Consider the following 16,981-nt stretch of genomic DNA (forward strand, 5'->3'; position numbering starts at 1 on the left):
GCCATGGAGATATTACGCAATATAAACGCCATACACAAGAGTTACGCTCTTACCCTCCATCACTCTTCATCTGCAGTCATCATCGTAGCTTATAGGATTATTGACACTTTTCCACTTGTATAAACATGTGGAAATATCCGTGTTATTCAGGGATTTTCACTTATTTAATGTGTATATTTTCTGTATTTAACTATGTAACATCTTTATCTTTATCATTTTTGGACGTTTAATCAACATTAATTAATAACAAAATCATACTTTTGTCATTATGTTATCATGTACTCGTATAAGTATTGTTGGAAGCAAAAGATTAATTTAAAACAATATACTTTATATGTTAATTCATTCATTTCTATACAATTTAATGGGGTCGCAAAAAGGTCGGGTTCTATCCCAGCTACTTGGGGCTAGAGGCAAGGGATCTTATCGCGTGGCATATACCTTGACAAAAAAAAAACATTTTTACACACTCGTACCTATTAGAAAACTGGGCTTTTTCCCTCAATCCTAAAACATTGGGAGCCCAAATAGTAACAACAGTTTTCCGATGTCCAATCAAATCTGGAAAGTTGTTTTTTTTCCAGCACAGACCATTGTACGACCGCACTGACAGGAGATTGATATTTTTATAGTTTTCTTTTTAGGTTTAAACCTTGGGGAGTCCATGGTTTTGATTCTGAAATAAGTGGTACTATTCAGACCTGAAAGCAACACTTTTGTTTTGTTAGAACGGGGAAAGAAATTACCGTTAAAATAGTACTTAAAGTATAAGAAATGTTTCTCTGAAAGAAAAAAAAAAAGTTGGACAATATTCCAATCTTAATTTGAGTTTAGTTGAGTTACATTTTCACGAGTCATAGTCATAGTTGCTCCCGGTTAACTCGTGCAAAAAAGGGCTGTGAGGACGGTAGGACTCGTGGTCGAAGGGCTCCCAGGCCTCGGCGTTATCTCCTTCGGCGCGGAATGTGCCACAACTGCACGGCTAAAATAAGAAGGCCTCGCACTGAAGCGGGCCGCCCCAGAGTGGGCTTCCGCACGCCAGCTAAATGTCAAGAGATAGTGTGAACTTAAAATACTTCACAAGAATTCATAACAATGGTTTTTTTTTTTCGAGGCCGGACCGCGTCGACGATCCTTGGCGTGATCGACGCATGGCTGTTGGATGCAATAAAAAAAATGTTTTAAATCAGCTGAGAGTCACAACACTGTAACGCGAGACATTAGAGCTGCATCATGCGTGCCTCGGAAATGCGTTCGCGGAAACGCCGACCCGTGTCCCGTGTCGACATGACAATACCGAAGCGAGCGAGTCACGTGACCCAGAACCTGACACTGGTGGGTCCACGAGAGGCGCCACTGACAGCTGGCAAAGTTAGATGACTGGCCTACATACGTCCTGTTCAGATTTATTAACCACGGCTTGATATCATGAGAGTTCAAGTTGACGCGGACTGTTTTGAATCTTTAATTTCACTCTTTAATTTTAGTGTCGCGCATGCTAGCTCTGTTGTCGTTCCCACTAAATCCCTGCACTCTTTGTTTCTGGAGTGCATTCCTCTTCTGTTTTGGCATGTGACGCCACTGATGCTATCTGCTACCGCCGCTAACGCTAAAGCCTCCATCTGCCATCACTCCGCCGGTATTAGACTTGACACTCACACTCTTGACGTTGGTTTTTCATCTTGTTTCCCCGTAGCCTCCGGACTCCCCACGCCGCCGCTGACTCCGACCCAGGCCTGCAGCCAGCCGCTGTTCGCCCAGGAGCCGAGTGGGCCCAGTCCGGAGCGCCTCAATCCACTTTGCCGCTCGCGATCCGTGTCCACGCCGTCGGACACGGGACAACGACTCGGCCTCCCCTCCGCTAAGCCCCCGATACCTTCCTCGAGCCCCGTCCCGTCGTACACTACCTCACAGCAAGTAAGTCTTTTTGTGTGTCTTTCGTTCTGACTCTGGGATCGGCTTTTAATGTCTGAGTTGTTTGTAAATACAAGTTTCGTCCGTGTTGATTGAAATACAGTTAATTCAAGATAAGGGGTTTGTATTGGCAGGGCTTCGGCGATATGATGCGTATCATGATACACAGTACATTGCGATACACTGCACTACTGTAGTAAGGATATATTTGTAGTATTGTCGAGTACTTGACTCTGGTGTTGCAGAATTTACAGACCACATGACTCTTGACGAAGTCGTAACTGCTTTCATTTGTTTTGAAGCCAAAATATGTCCAAACTTCAGCTTTAAAAGGTGCTGGAGTCCACTGTATCCTCTCGTCCTCAGTCATTGTCGGGATCTTTCATTGTTACATTTAGCTACAGAGGACTTAAAAGACTACTGTCATCTAGTGGCCGGGAGTTTAATTGCAACACAAAAATGAACAAACGCTGTTAATATTTGAACCTTAATTATTAATAAAAATGTCTACTTTTTTCATTTTTTATTACACACATTTTATTGAAATATAAACCATAAAAGAACTATGATAATAAAAATGTATGTGATTTTTAAAAAGCAAAACATCCAATAAAAACACAGCACACTTTTCACACAGATGATAAACCTGAAGCACCTTTGTTTTGAAACCAAAATACCAAAGCTGCTGGACTCGACTGTATCCTCTCGTCCTCAGTCATCGCTGGAATCTTGCGGGATTTGATTGTCCCTTTAGCTGCAGAGGACATAATGACTTCTGCCATCTGGTGGCAGGAAGTTTAATTGCAACAACGTAATAATATTTACATGTTAATTTAAAAAATATATATATATACATATTTAATTTAATGATGGTTAAAATAAAAAATATTTTAATAGAAAAAAAAATCCATACAATACTGTTGAATATAAATATGGTATCATGAAAATCAGATTCTTCAATATTTCAGTTTATCAATAAATTCTTACACCTCTATTCAAGATGCATTAAGAATTGTTTGTCCTCTCAATGACCGCATCAGGTACATATTTCTCAAGTCAGGAGCAGCCATTTTCTAAACGCCTTAAGCTAGCTGCGGGATTAGCCGTCAAAGAAGTCAAACAAAATGTCAGCAGAAGAATGTTATTCATCCGTCTTGTTGTGTCGGCGAGACACGTTGTCGAGAGCGACTGCAGTTGGATTGTGTAGCATTGTGTGTCTCTTAATGGTTGTTTTTTTTGGTGTTGTGAGACGATGAAGAAGAGCTTCTCCTGCCAGGTCAGTGTTTTCACGCCGCAGTCATCAAGAGTGTTGGCAACAGATTTCCTTTACAACACCCTCGACCCGATTCAATGAATAATTATCGGAACATCTTCGAGTAGCTCCAGAAGAATCGATACTCAAGAATCGGACGTTTAAAAAAAACAAAAACTTGCCGAGTCATGATGGTTAAGAGTGTCCATCAGGTCACTCGATGTCTATTGTCTATTGTCTATTGTAATATTGTAATATTCAGTTATTGTTTTCTACTGGTACGAGGGGAGTTTTTAATACCCAGAGTGCCGTGTGGTGGTGCAGCAGGAGGGGGTTTATGGACGTGGCTTTTGGCAAGAGAAGTGCTGTGTCATTATTGCAGGACGACATCAGGGACTGGTTCTCTTCCAAGAGCAGGTACGCAGCCGTTCTCATATCGCTGTGGTGGCTTCTCTCCCGACGTCTTTTTCACCGCTGAGGTCAGGAATAACAAACGAGATGTTACTTAGATGGATGTTCTTCATGTATCATGTACCTTTTAATCATTTCCCTGGATTAAATACACCTGTACAAACCACAATTATTTAAACTTACTTGAGTTTTGTTTATCTGAATGTTCATAAAAACATTATAATTAGTAGGTAAGACATCATTATGATCACTATCGTTGGTATGATACATGGATATAGAGCATTTTGCAATCCAGTTAAGTACCTGCCGCTTGAATTTATGACTAGGATTTGCAATACATTTAGAAAAACACAAGTTATAATTTCGCTAAAATACAATGCGAAGGTCACTCAAAGTCATCCGAGCTGATTTTTTTTTTTTAATTTGTATTTCAGTGGTGTTTGACACTTTGAAGAAGCGATCATTATCTCCGACCTTCACTGGACATTCTAAGGTCGTACTTGGAGTGACTCAAACCGAAAACTTTTTTTTGTCCAGACGCATCACAAATGACCATTAAGGAAGTAAGACGTGCAGCCATGGCAACTCGGATCGCCTTTTAAAACTACATTAAATATTGAACTATGGGTATTAAGTGTATTTTTTTTGATACCAGCATAAATATCATTCAATTAAAGCAGCTCTGGATACTCTTGTAAAATAATATTTTCATATATCTGATTATTGGTTTATTTTTGGAAGATCATGGGTGTAAATTTTTGGTTTTGGACATTTTTTTCTTATAAATATCAACTTAGGAGTCTAGAAAGTTATTTATTTTTTGGTGGTTGGGGGCGAAACAAGATAATATCTGCATTTGCATTCGATTCCTGACGATGTTTTGGAACTTAATTCCTTCTATGAAAAACTGAAGTCTACATGTGGCAACGGAAAAGCACTCTGGGAGTGCAGACATCTGCCAAGCAGCATATTTATATTTTTAATTTATTCTATCCATACAATTCAGTACTTATTTGTATTTCTGCTATCATAGCAGTGTTCCCAGAACCTTCAAGCGCAATACACTGCCAGCATGAACAAGAACGACTTTTCCTCTTTTCCTCCATTTTCTTAGAAAAAAAGAGAAAACTCTGTATAAAATTATGCAGACAGGCTAACAAAAAACACTAACCTCTTCTTTAAAAAAAAAATAATAATAAGGAATAATATTTACTGTATGTATTTATCTGTAGGTTGGTTGTTTTCCATATTTTCAAGCTTTCCATAGCTTTTAAGGCAGTGGATGGGAGCGGCTGTTTCAATCATTTCCATCCTGGCCACACTAAAGAGTGTTTCAAAGCTTGCCGAATAAGGAAAAAAAGATTGTTAAAACAATCGATCAGACATATATACACATGTGTGGGGGCGGGGCCATAGACCGATGACGGGACACTTTACTATTACATTCTTCTAACTTCAGGGGGAGCCAGATGGTATTTAACAAAACGATGTGTTCTGCTTTTCCTCTATTGTTTTGCTATAGTTAATGAACAATGATGCAAAGTTATATGTATTTAAAGGCCCGACGTCGCTAAATGACAACTTAACTAATGTATAAATTTAAAGCTTGTGTTTGTTGATTATATGTCGAGAACGTTGTCAAACATTTCAAAGTTTTATTGTTGAATATAGGTAGGTAAAACTTTATTGAAATTGTTTTTTTTTCCAATTAGCCACAGCAATACAGCAATTATTCATAAAAATAATAAAAATAAAATTAGAACAAGAACAAAGGGAAAGAACAAGATGATACAATCTAAGTCTAAAGATAAGATAAAGAACATAGATCAAAGAAGAATAACAAAGACAAGGATACAAAGATTAACATAGAAATATAAACATAGAATATGTTGCAGCTTATAACCTATTAAACACTCTAAATAGTCGTTTACCTTTCATTTATGATTCTTCAAAGAGTAGTTTTTATTTTTAAATCGACGCCTATGATGCGATCCAGACTATAGCGCTGGCTGCTAGGCAACAAGGACTCCCCGCCCCTTATATGGTCAGACGGGGCAGGTTCCGGTGGTGGGGGGGGCGTGGCCTCGGCGGCGTGGAGCTTCCTGCTCGAGGATCGTCACGCTGTGTTGATGTCAGTCCACGAGAAAGTTTCAATGAAAGACTTTCTCTCGCGGATCTTCTTCTCTGTCGCCGATCATGGCAGAAGAACGAGCTCATTGCAGCAAACACTGGACGAACGCTCCGCTCCGGACCGAAGGGGTGTGTGTGTGCGTGTGCACGAGAGCGTGCGCGCTTCGGACCGTGGTGAAGTTGTTGGTTCGAAAACATCTGATCTATTTATTCTTTTTTTTTTTAGTTCTGCGGTTTAGTTGAAGGAATGCTGGAGAAACTTGAACTAGATGATGAAGGTGAGTGTCGAGCTCTTATTTTTACACTTAAATTAGGAAATGTATACTTGATATACTTAAATATACTTGTATTAATAGTATTTTGTTTGCCAAAATATTCTGTATAATGTATTCTTTTTTCTTTTTTCTTTATTGCCCACTGTTTATGCTCTTATCTTGCTGTCATCACAAATTAAACCATTCTTAGTATTGATAAAATCTTATCAATACTATTTTATATTTTCTTATGATCAAAATGTAAACAAAAAGCCTCCTTAAGTTATTATTTAATGTATACTTTTTAAGTTTATTTTTTATTGATTATTGTTTAAGCGCTTTGTGACCCTGGTCTGGAAAAGCACTCTATAAATATAAATTACTTACTTATATTTGTAGATCAAATTTTTTAAACAGTGTTATACATTAAGTAAAACGACTCTTAAATTAACAAGTCAAACATTCTAAATAGTTCCTCCACTCATCGTCCGGCTTGTTTTCTTTTGAAGTGGCCACAAGTACAGTGGACGTTCTCACAGCTTTCACAGCAGCCATTATTATATAAAAAAAAAGAACTTAAGCAACCTTTGATGGGGATTGTTTTGTTGAATAGCTCCTGTAACACAGGATTATAAAGAGTAAACAATAAAGGACGTGAGTGTTAAACCGCTCACACAATATTGGCTTAATCCATGTTTGTTTGCGGGGGGAAAAAGAGGGAGAAATGTCACCTGCTATTGTTGCCCCTGAATGATCCTCATCTACTCCACTAATGGTGAAATAAAAGTGACTTTTGGATTCACGATTATCTGAGTAACTTTCCTCTTGCCTGTGATTATTATTATTATCAGCAGTGTTTGGCAACCGATTGAAATAATGACTCAGGTGCTTGAAAATGTTTTTTCCATCTTTCCAAAAATAATGACCCACCGGAGAGATCAGCAGAAAGAAAGATTGATCCATAATGGCTGTTTGTCCACGAGATGTTTCCCATCTCCACGTCGAAACTCCCTGTGAGTTCTCTTCGCCCCTAATTGTCTCCTGACGCTTCTTTCAGCTGCTGAACCTGAGAGTGATATTTACATGCGCTTTATGAAATCCCATAAGTGCTATGATATCGTCCCTACGAGCTCCAAGCTGGTTGTGTTCGACACAGCACTCCAAGTAAGTGATAATGCGTGGATTCCTGAGTGTTTACAGGGTTTTTCTACTCTTGCCTAAAGATTGAGAAAGTTATCTTGCTCTGAAGTTTACCGTGGAGCAGCTTCTGTCGTTTTATTTTGAAAACCTCACGAAGCTGTTAACCAGTAACTCGATGAAGGTCGTCGATGAGTAGATCTTAAACCAACTACAATGGGTAACTCTTATCTCGGGAAACATCAACTGCTCCCAGCGTTTGTTTTGAGTAGAAGGTTTTTTTAAGCCTTGTGAATGTTCTGGACATTTCCTTCTCGTTAATTTTAACCTAAGAAGCCAGAAAGTTGTTTATTTTCTAGTAAGGAAAAGCATGCCGGACAATATTTGCCTTTTCATGAGATTCCTGATGATCATTTTAAACTTTATTCCTCCTATACGTAACTGTAACTGCAAGTGTACATGTGACACTAGAAAAGCACTTTGAGATCTCAGACATCTGCCAAGCAGCTTGTTTTTTATATATACTGTATATATTTTTCTCTCAACTTATTCTATCAATATAATTAAGTTGTTTACTTATATTATTATATTATTTTATAAAAGTGCTTCAAGAACATCACACAAGAAAAATTAAGAACAAAAAAACAAATAAAAAAAATATATATATATTAAAAATACAAATTGTGGTTGGAAATTTTTCTGTATTTTAAAATTGTTTTATCCGCAGGTCAAGAAAGCTTTTTTCGCCCTGGTAGCCAATGGCGTTCGCGCAGCACCGTTATGGGACACAGAGAAGCAGTGCTTTGTGGGTAAGTGAACCTAAAACTCTGTTAATTTTGAGTTATTTGTTGGCCGCACAAACCTGTTGTTGCAGATGAGGCTGATACGGGATTATCTTTACATTTAAAATGTCAATTTCCTTAAGGGTTTCATAATTTATTTTATTTATTTTTAATTTCAATACCCATAACATGGCTGTATCCACATTTTAATTCAAAGAAAATAACAGTGAATTAAAAAAAAAGGTTAATCTGATCGTCTTTCATTTTAATCATCCATAATCATATCTGATTAGTTATTAATTTATTTTATTTACTTCTGTAAGTGTGCATTAATATATATAATATATATATATATATATTTATATATATCCAGTGTTATTAGCTATTGTGTTTATAATCAATGTTTTTTGTAATTAATATATTAAGAATGAATGTTTTGTACTTTTTGTTTTATTTCTTATAATCATTATTAAGAAGTCGTTTTTTATTATTATAGTTTTTGTTATTATTGTTTTAAATATGTGTACTTTAAGTCCTGTAAGTATGTGTATGCTCTGCTGAAAAAACTTAAATTTGTTGAAATAATAATAAAAGGAATATCAATTTATTCATCTTCCTGTTGAAAAAGGTTTCTCTGTTAAAGTATCCATAAATATTGTACTCGCTCGAGTCAGGAAAAAAACCCTCTGACAAGCTCCTGAGTAAACACAATAACAACATCACAGCTGCCAGAATTAATATTGCACTGTCATGCAGTCTTGGTCAGCAATGACTTCATGAACATTCCTCTGATATTGAAAAACTCATAGAGAGCAAAACAAAGTGGAAGTGAAAAATGAAGCGGTGGAATCGGAACGATCGAGCAGGTGAAGACGAACAGGAACAGAATGTTGCTTAATTCAAAGCATATTTAAGGGCGTGAGAAAAAAAAACCACATTCGTCTTCGATTAGTGAAGCATGAGTTGAATTGTTTCCGCTTCATTTTTAATGTGTTGTTCGTCAAGCTCCGCTAATTTTGAAGGCGTATCACACATTCTGCACTCGAAGTACAAACTCTCGTCTTTGTGTTGACATGTGACGCGGCCTGTTTTCAGAAAGAATTTTAAGAAAGACGACAAATAAAGTTGTTTTTTTGTCAACTTTAATATATTTCAGTGCAGTTTTTGCAAAATACCTGTATTTTCAAATGAAGTGAGAAAAGCACTTGGAAAGCACAGACCCCTGCAAAGCATCACATTTTTTTTTGTTTAACCCAATATAAACTAACCCTCATTTATTAATACTCCTTTTTTAGCATTTGAAATATAGTCTATAGCACAAGAGAATCTTCAAATGATCTTAAGATCCTGATGGTAATTCAAAATGTAGTATATTTTTTGTGTCCCACCCTCAACTTTCCCTGAAATTAATGACTAGAGAATAATAATGAAGTTTACAATTATATATCATGTTATTTAAACGTAATAAAGTTGATTAAAAATGCATAATTAAAAAAATAATGGTCTTAAAATGTTAAACGTTTTATTTCCAACTCCCGTCCAAACTTAGTTGCACTTTCGTTCTTTATCGCGAGTGTTCCTGTGATGAATAATGAATGAAGAACCGGCGACTCTCGCTGACGCGTGGATCGAACCTCCTGCCGTCGACACAAACGCCTGCAGACGAAGCTCTTGGTTTCATATCTTGATCTCTGGACTCTCGTCGACAGGGATGCTGACCATCACCGACTTCATCATCATCCTGCACAGATACTATAAGTCACCGATGGTAGGTCCACTAGAAAGGTAATGTTTGCATGTTTTACTCTCTGTCCTAATTTAATTGACCCATTTTTATTCATTTGTCTGCTCCGTGTGTGTTTCAGGTGCAAATATACGAGTTAGAGGAGCATAAGCTTGAAACGTGGAGGGGTTAGCTTTTGTGTTGATTCTCTACGTTTATAGAAGACTCTGTTTTGTTGAAGTGACTTAAGATGTTTTTTTGTTTTTATCTCTTACAGAGGTTTACCTTCAAGCAACATTCAAACCTCTTGTCAATATTTCACCTGAAGCGAGGTAGACATCCCACTCGCCTCCAGAGGGCGCCAAAACACTTCTTTCTGTTTCATTCTTCTTCTTTTTTTTCAATCGATATTATGATGTTTCTTTAAAAATTGATAGTAAAATTAGTTTGCAGTTTATGAAGGTACAGTTCCATCAGAATATTGAATTTAACTTTTTTAATTATTATTATTGTTTTTTAAACGTTTACATTATATTTTTTTATTGATAATTGAATTAAACTAATTTTATGTTAAAGGTTTACATTTTTTTAACCAATGTTTTTAATCCAATAATTGAATTAAATATTTTCTATATTTAAATATCTTATGATCTATTTTTAATTAATTCAATATTTATTTTTTTATTTTTCTTTCTCTTTTATTTGTAGCCTTTTAAAAAATATTTGACAGTATTGGTGCCATCAATAATTACCAAAAGAGTATTACACTATATTTATTTTTAGTTTTGAATTTTATTTTGCAATTACGATATAAAACTATGTGTAAAAAAAAAAAATGTATACATTTTGAAAATGAATATATATTATGTTATTTAAAGTGTTTATTTAACTAAACTATTGAAACATAATCTTTCAAAGTATTTTTACTATTGAATTCAATTATTCGATAATATAATTGAATGCTTAAAAAAAATCATTTGAATTATAAAAGATTCAAGCTTCAAAATGTAATATTCTGGAGGCACTGATATGAAGATTAAACTTTTTAAGATTTAGATAGTTTTCATGCATCACTGGCAGCCTTTAAAAAAAGTCAGTTCCTCCTCATCCTCCTCAAGCCTGTCCTCATGTTCTCCCTCCAGTGTGTAGAAGTCCTTCATTCTCTGCTCTAACAGATCTCATTGTTCTGTGTTGCAGTCTGTTTGATGCCGTTTACACCCTCATCAAAAACAAAATTCACCGTCTGCCTGTTATCGACCCCGTCACCGGGAATGCACTTTATATTCTCACACACAAGAGGATCCTCAAGTTCCTCCAGCTTTTTGTGAGTCCTTCCATCACGTCTTGTGTGTTTTCACCGGATCGCCTTGCTGGTCCTGCTGCCCTCTAGCGGTCATCAGGGGGGAAACCTTCACATCTCTTCTCTTGTCCAGATGTGCGAGATGCCAAAGCCAGCTTTCCTGAAGCAAACCCTCGGCGAGTTGGGCATCGGCACGTATCAAGAGATCGCCTTCATCAACCCCAACACGCCCATCATCAAAGCTCTCAACATCTTCGTAGAGAGACGAGTGTCGGCGCTGCCGGTGGTGGACGAGTCTGGTGAGGATTGTAGGAATCTGACGATACGATAATCACGATACAGATGCATACGCTGTGATACTGTAGTAACAAGGATATATTTGTAGTATTGTCGAGTACTTGACTCTGTTGTTGCAGAATTTACAGACCACATGACAAATTCATACCTACTTTTATTTGTTTTGAAACCAAAATATGTCCAAACATCAGCTTTAAAAGCTGCTGGAGTCAAATGTATCCTCTCGTCCTCAGTCGTTACAGAGATCTCGCAGTATTTTATTGTTCATACAAATAACCATTCTTCTTCCTCTTCTTCCTTTAACTGTGGAGGACGTAATGACTGCTGCCATCTAGTGGCCTGAAGTTTATTCGGAACAACAAAAGGAACAAACACTGTGAATATTTGCTTGTATAAATAATAAAATCGAATTACTTTATTTTACACACACTTTTTGGAAATATAAACCATATAAGAACTATGATACAAAATAAATGTAAATAATAAAATAAAAAAAATAAATTTAAATAGAGCTTTTCAGAATCTATATACAATATCGTGAAACATTCATTGCGATATATCGGTGTATCGATATTTTCTCACTTCTCTACTGTATTTGCTTTCAATATCCTGTCTTCATTCTCTCGTTTCCTTCTGCAGGAAAAGTCGTGGATATTTACTCCAAATTCGACGTGATCGTAAGTGACGTTAAAATATTAACCTTTTTTTATTTTTCGTGATCCTGACCCTGACGCTGTCATTTCAGAATCTAGCGGCTGAGAAGACGTACAACAACCTGGACATCACGGTGACTCAGGCCCTGAAGCATCGCTCGCAGTACTTCGAGGGGGTCATGAAGTGCCACAAGATGGAAACCATGGAGACCATCGTGGACAGGATCGTCAAAGCGGAAGTGAGTTTGCGTAACAATTGATTGAAAAACATAAAGAACTCACCTTGACCTGTAATTCTTCAGGTGCATCGGCTGGTGGTGGTGGACGAGCGCTCCAGCATCGAAGGCATCGTGTCTCTGTCCGACATCCTCCAGGCTCTGGTGCTCAGTCCAGCAGGTATAGACGCTCAGCACCGCTGATCCCATCTTCTCTACCCCCCACACACCTCCCTGACCCGGACCCCCCCACCACCTCCTCCTCTCCCAACCTGTCCTCTAACTTTGCCCCAGGTAGGAAGTGACGCCCCCTAGTGGATGCCGACTGCATTGCAGCTCCGGGTTTGGCTTCTTGTCATGAGGCATCGTGGTGTGTCTTTTGAAAAAATGCACTTAGTTTGTACTTTAGCTCTTTTATTTTTTAAGCTGAAATATCCAAAAGATATTATTAAGTGATGCAAATTCTAGGAATGACCTGTATGATAATCATCTAATCCGTGCTTCTCAAACCTTTTGTTTTCGCCGACTTGATTTAACAAAAATGACCTTTCAAAGGTTTTTCTACTTTGGGTCAGAAACACCACCTAAAAGCAGAAGAACCAGAGCTTTCGTTCTGATTCTTCTGCAGGAGGAACAGAGTGCAGATTTAACGTGTACAAGGGTTGCAGACCTTTTTGTAGAAATACTCGGGGAGTAAAAAAAAAAAGTTCAATTTCTGGAAGTGTGAGTTTTGCCGGCGGGGAGATTCTCACTTAAAAAAAGAAAACGATTTTAAACTTGAGTCATAAGTTAAAATCCATCATTAAAGTTTGCTAGATTTCATTGTGATTTAAAGTTAATAAACCAAATTATTTCCCCCCATTTAAACTTTTAAAAAAGCTTTTAAACAGTCAAAAATGTGCATCATATCTTGTGGGAAGGAAAAAAACAGTCACTCTTACAACATCTTTATAACAATTCTACAGCCATATTGTCTAAATAAACTCAATGGGCCTGTTTTATATAGTAAGTAAGTAAGTAATCGTAAGGTGGAGTCTGACCATGAACAGATCTGAAAGTAAAAAACTGAATTTGAAAGTTGATCCTGAAAGAAACTGGCAGCCAGTGAAGAGTTTTAAGGATCAGGAGAAATGTGAGTTCTTCTACTAGAGCGGGTCAGAATTCTCGCTGCAGAGTTTGATATTAACGGCAGGCGAGACAGATCCTTCTTGTTTAGAAATGAAAATAAACTGTTACAATAGTATAAACAAGAAGACACCAACGCATTATTGAGCCTCTTTTACTCAGTAATACTTTGGTCATGAATTTTGAATACAGCTCAAAATAAATCTACATTTAAAGACCGCGTGCAATCAAGGGAACTTATTACTTCCCTGTTTTTGTTAAATAAGAGCAGAAGAAAATAAGGTTTTATGAGTCAAGTTTCGGTTCAATTTTTTTTAATTTTTTTTTAGAAAATAAACTTTTTAAATATTTTGACCTTGAAAGTTTGAAACTGGTTCTGCGTTCATGTGCGTGTCTTCAGCGTTGTGTAGCCTCATTGTTGTGTAGCGAAGCATCTACTGTAAATGTTGACGTTGCTTCTTAACTCCATTTGTTTTTATATGGGAAAATAAGATGCTACCGTCTTAACTGGGATTTTAACACAATAATCTGGAGCTTTAGCATAAGGTTTAATGTTTGTTTTGTGTAATTTCCAAGTAAGTCAACATCCATTGTTTTTGCCAGAAAACGGCAATTAATTATTCTGAGCAGGAAATCCCCCACAGAGACGGGAACCTTTTGCACAAACAACATGATGAAATCTGGCGAGAAACTTAAGTTTAAGATGCAATTTTTCAGTCGATATTTTTCACTGATTTTCGTGTCCTTTCTTGTTTGGCTTGCGTCAACAGAGACGCGTGTTCTGAGAATCGATGACCCTGAAACGGAGTCTCAATGTCGTCTGCGCCGCAGATTAGATTAGGACTGTTTGCGTCTGAGCACCACGACTATTGACTCGACTCACCCTTGGAACACATGCGAGCTTGTAAAACAGGCTCCATGCGACTTCACTTTTCCTCGTGATAGTTTGGATGTTTGACTGGACAACGGCGTTTTTTTGTTTTTGTTTACGGTGCCCCTCAGGGGTCGACCATGGGTCCTATCTTTGTTATAAATATTAAGAAAAGTTTCAACCATTATCAAGTCTCTTGACATTCTAAGAATCTAGTTTTGATGCGTCGCTTGTGTTTCCTATGTTTTTGCAACTCCGCTTGGCATGGTTAAATAAAAATGCATGGTTTTTGCTATTAATCTTGTCCTCAGATCACTGATGTAAGGAGGAGTCTGACCATGAATAGATCTGAAAGTAAGATCCAGAATTTTAAAATTGATCCTGAAAGAAACTGGCAGCCAGTGAAGAGTTTTAAGGATCGGGGAAATGTGAGTTCTTCTACTAGAGCCGGTCAGAATTCTCGCTGCGAGTTTTGTATTGACCGTAGACAAGACAGCTCCTTCTTGTTCAGGCTTTTCCCTTGATTTTCTGCGACTCCTGTGTTTGTCTTATGTGTCTTGGCCTTTTAATGTATATATTTTATTGTGTATGGTTTTTGATTGTTCAAGCGCTTTTTGACCCTGGTCTAGAAAGGCGCTTTACAAATAATTACTTGCCTACTTTGAGCAATTACCAAAATGTATTCTTATTTTTTTCTTTGCATTGGGTTTTTACAAAAATCAAACAACAACCAAAATATAAATACATAAATAAAAAGCTATGAAAGGTTTAATTTATAGGCATTAGTCAATTTTATACTGATTTTTGAGTTGCTTCCCATGTTTACTTTTAAAATAAAATCAGTTTTTCAGAAATATACACTATTTTATCAGTTTTTGACAATTTTATCGCATTAACTATTGAGTAAATATTGAATGTTAGTGTATTTTCTAGGTTCTATAGCAGCATTTTACGCTGTAAATGCAGAAATAAAAACTCAATTTATCTATTAATCTGCTTCCTAAAGCCTCGTAAAAATGTTCAAAATAATAATTTACACCCCAATTCAAGTCATAACAGTATTATCATGTTAGAATTAATGAAGCTGCCCACGTATTTAATTTCATAAAAGTAAAACTAATTTTAAAAGATGTGGCAAAATAATAACGGGGAGTTGGAAAAGTAAGGTGTTATTTAGCCAATTTCTTCTTTTAATTTGAGTTTAAAGTCGTCTAGTAAGTCTTTTTGATAAGTATATGTAAAAAAAAAAAAAAAAAAAGGTAATATATTTGAACTATTTATTTGTTTGTGAAAAGAAAAATAAATATAAATATAATAATATATATAAATATATATATCTAAATCATAAGATAGAAAACAAAATCCTGCCATTCTAGTTTTCGCCCACTAGGTGTCACTAGTCAGTGATCTTTTATTTTTTTTAAACTGGCAAGATGAAACGATTCCTCACTAATTGGGGGTTTTGGGGTGTTAACTTGTCACCGCTCCTGTTTGACAACATGATCCAAGATAACAGTTTAGCTAGAAAAAAAAAAAAAAAAAAGTCTGAAACCAGGAGAAATCTTTCACCTACAAAAAGCAGCACTTTTTGACCATCTTTGTCTGTTCGTCTGCCCTCAGACGTCTGTAAGGAAGAGAACCCGACGGGATGAGCAGCAGGAAGACGGAGAGGTTGCGGGTGCGACGCCGAGAAGAGCTGGACTGACACGGATGCACTAAAAACCAAAGAGCGACGGCGGGCGAGCGAACCTTCCTGCACTGATGACTGTTGATTTGAACTGATTTGCTGTAAACATGTTTCACGGCTGCTGCACAGGACGCTCGACCTTCTGGACACTTCCCTGACCTCCGGGGATCCCTTCACATGTTCCCTTCACTGACCGTTAATAACGCAGGAAACCATGGCGATTCAATATCAAATTATTCCTCTTAGCTTAGACGTGCTGCATTCAAAGTGACTCTGTAAAAATCAGCTCTTAGCCTCTGAGAATACAACGGTGCGTTCACTGACCTCCAAATTTTCTTATTGATTTTTGTCACAAAAATGGATCACTTTTTTTTTTTCTCTTTATTCAGGTTTTTAAATGTTTCACAAATTTCTTCCATGAGTTTACCGGCACCTTGAACGCACCACGAATAATCACCTTAATGAGATGTTAAAAAAAAAAATTAAAAAAGATTTTAAATGATTGTTTAAAAAAATATATTTTGAAACTTCTGTGATGAAAAAAGTTGTTTAAATTCGCTTTAAAATTGGTTTATCTTTGCTTAAATGAGTTTAAAATGAATTATATTAAGAGTGAAACGGCTGCACATTAATCCATGTCGGTTTTTATTTGATGTGGAATTTTTCAGATTGTGTTTAAATTCACCGTTTTTCACGTTGGACTGAAGAATCACGGCCACTTTTCTGACTCTTCTAGGGAATCCACAGATTCATCTCCATCCTTGACTCTCGACGTGTATCGTCACTCAACGGTGTCACTGAAAAGCTTTATTTTTACCAACGTTTCCACCGAAACGCTGCGGTTTTATCCTTTCTTTTTTTTTTTTGTTGTAAATATATATTTTTTTCGCAACCGGTTCAGCTTTTATCCGATCAAACGTCGCGCATGAGAAACTTCACTTCGGCAGAATGAATGTTGAGAGTTTCTGTTTTAACTGGAGACGGAAGAATAAACAGACACTGAATGTACTTTTATTTGTCAACAAAAACTTGTTGTTTTTTTTTGTTTTCTTTCTTTCGTTGCATGATGATGTAATGTTCTTATGAATTATGGATCCACTCTTGCGGTTCTTCTGGAAATGGTGATGGATTATTATTCCCGTCTGGTCTACGCTTGTCTTCGCAGGAAAAAAACCAGCCTCAGGATAAAAAAAAAAAATGAAGTATGTTTTTAGTGTAATAACTGCTTTT

General features: G+C 36.8%; 1 protein-coding gene across 2 annotated transcripts in view; it reads left to right on the top strand.

Annotated features, from left to right (window-relative positions):
• Positions 1–16,759, top strand: part of prkag2b (protein kinase, AMP-activated, gamma 2 non-catalytic subunit b) — a 28,312-nt gene extending 11,553 nt beyond the window's left edge. For both annotated transcript variants that reach the window (XM_087810267.1, XM_087810268.1), the window contains 13 exons: positions 1,697–1,917; positions 5,934–5,985; positions 7,019–7,125; positions 7,826–7,907; positions 9,590–9,648; positions 9,746–9,791; positions 9,881–9,935; positions 10,801–10,927; positions 11,037–11,202; positions 11,840–11,877; positions 11,946–12,092; positions 12,156–12,249; positions 15,685–16,759. In XM_087810267.1, coding sequence (XP_087666393.1) covers positions 1,697–1,917; positions 5,934–5,985; positions 7,019–7,125; positions 7,826–7,907; positions 9,590–9,648; positions 9,746–9,791; positions 9,881–9,935; positions 10,801–10,927; positions 11,037–11,202; positions 11,840–11,877; positions 11,946–12,092; positions 12,156–12,249; positions 15,685–15,716 — 1,226 coding nt within the window. In that variant the 3' untranslated portion in view covers positions 15,717–16,759. The remainder of the gene's footprint in view (positions 1–1,696; positions 1,918–5,933; positions 5,986–7,018; positions 7,126–7,825; positions 7,908–9,589; positions 9,649–9,745; positions 9,792–9,880; positions 9,936–10,800; positions 10,928–11,036; positions 11,203–11,839; positions 11,878–11,945; positions 12,093–12,155; positions 12,250–15,684) is intronic.
• Positions 16,760–16,981: the final 222 nt, after the last annotated feature.

Source organism: Callionymus lyra, chromosome 16 (assembly GCF_982586985.1).
Source record: "Callionymus lyra chromosome 16, fCalLyr1.hap1.1, whole genome shotgun sequence".
NCBI classification, from domain to species: Eukaryota; Metazoa; Chordata; class Actinopteri; order Syngnathiformes; family Callionymidae; genus Callionymus; species Callionymus lyra.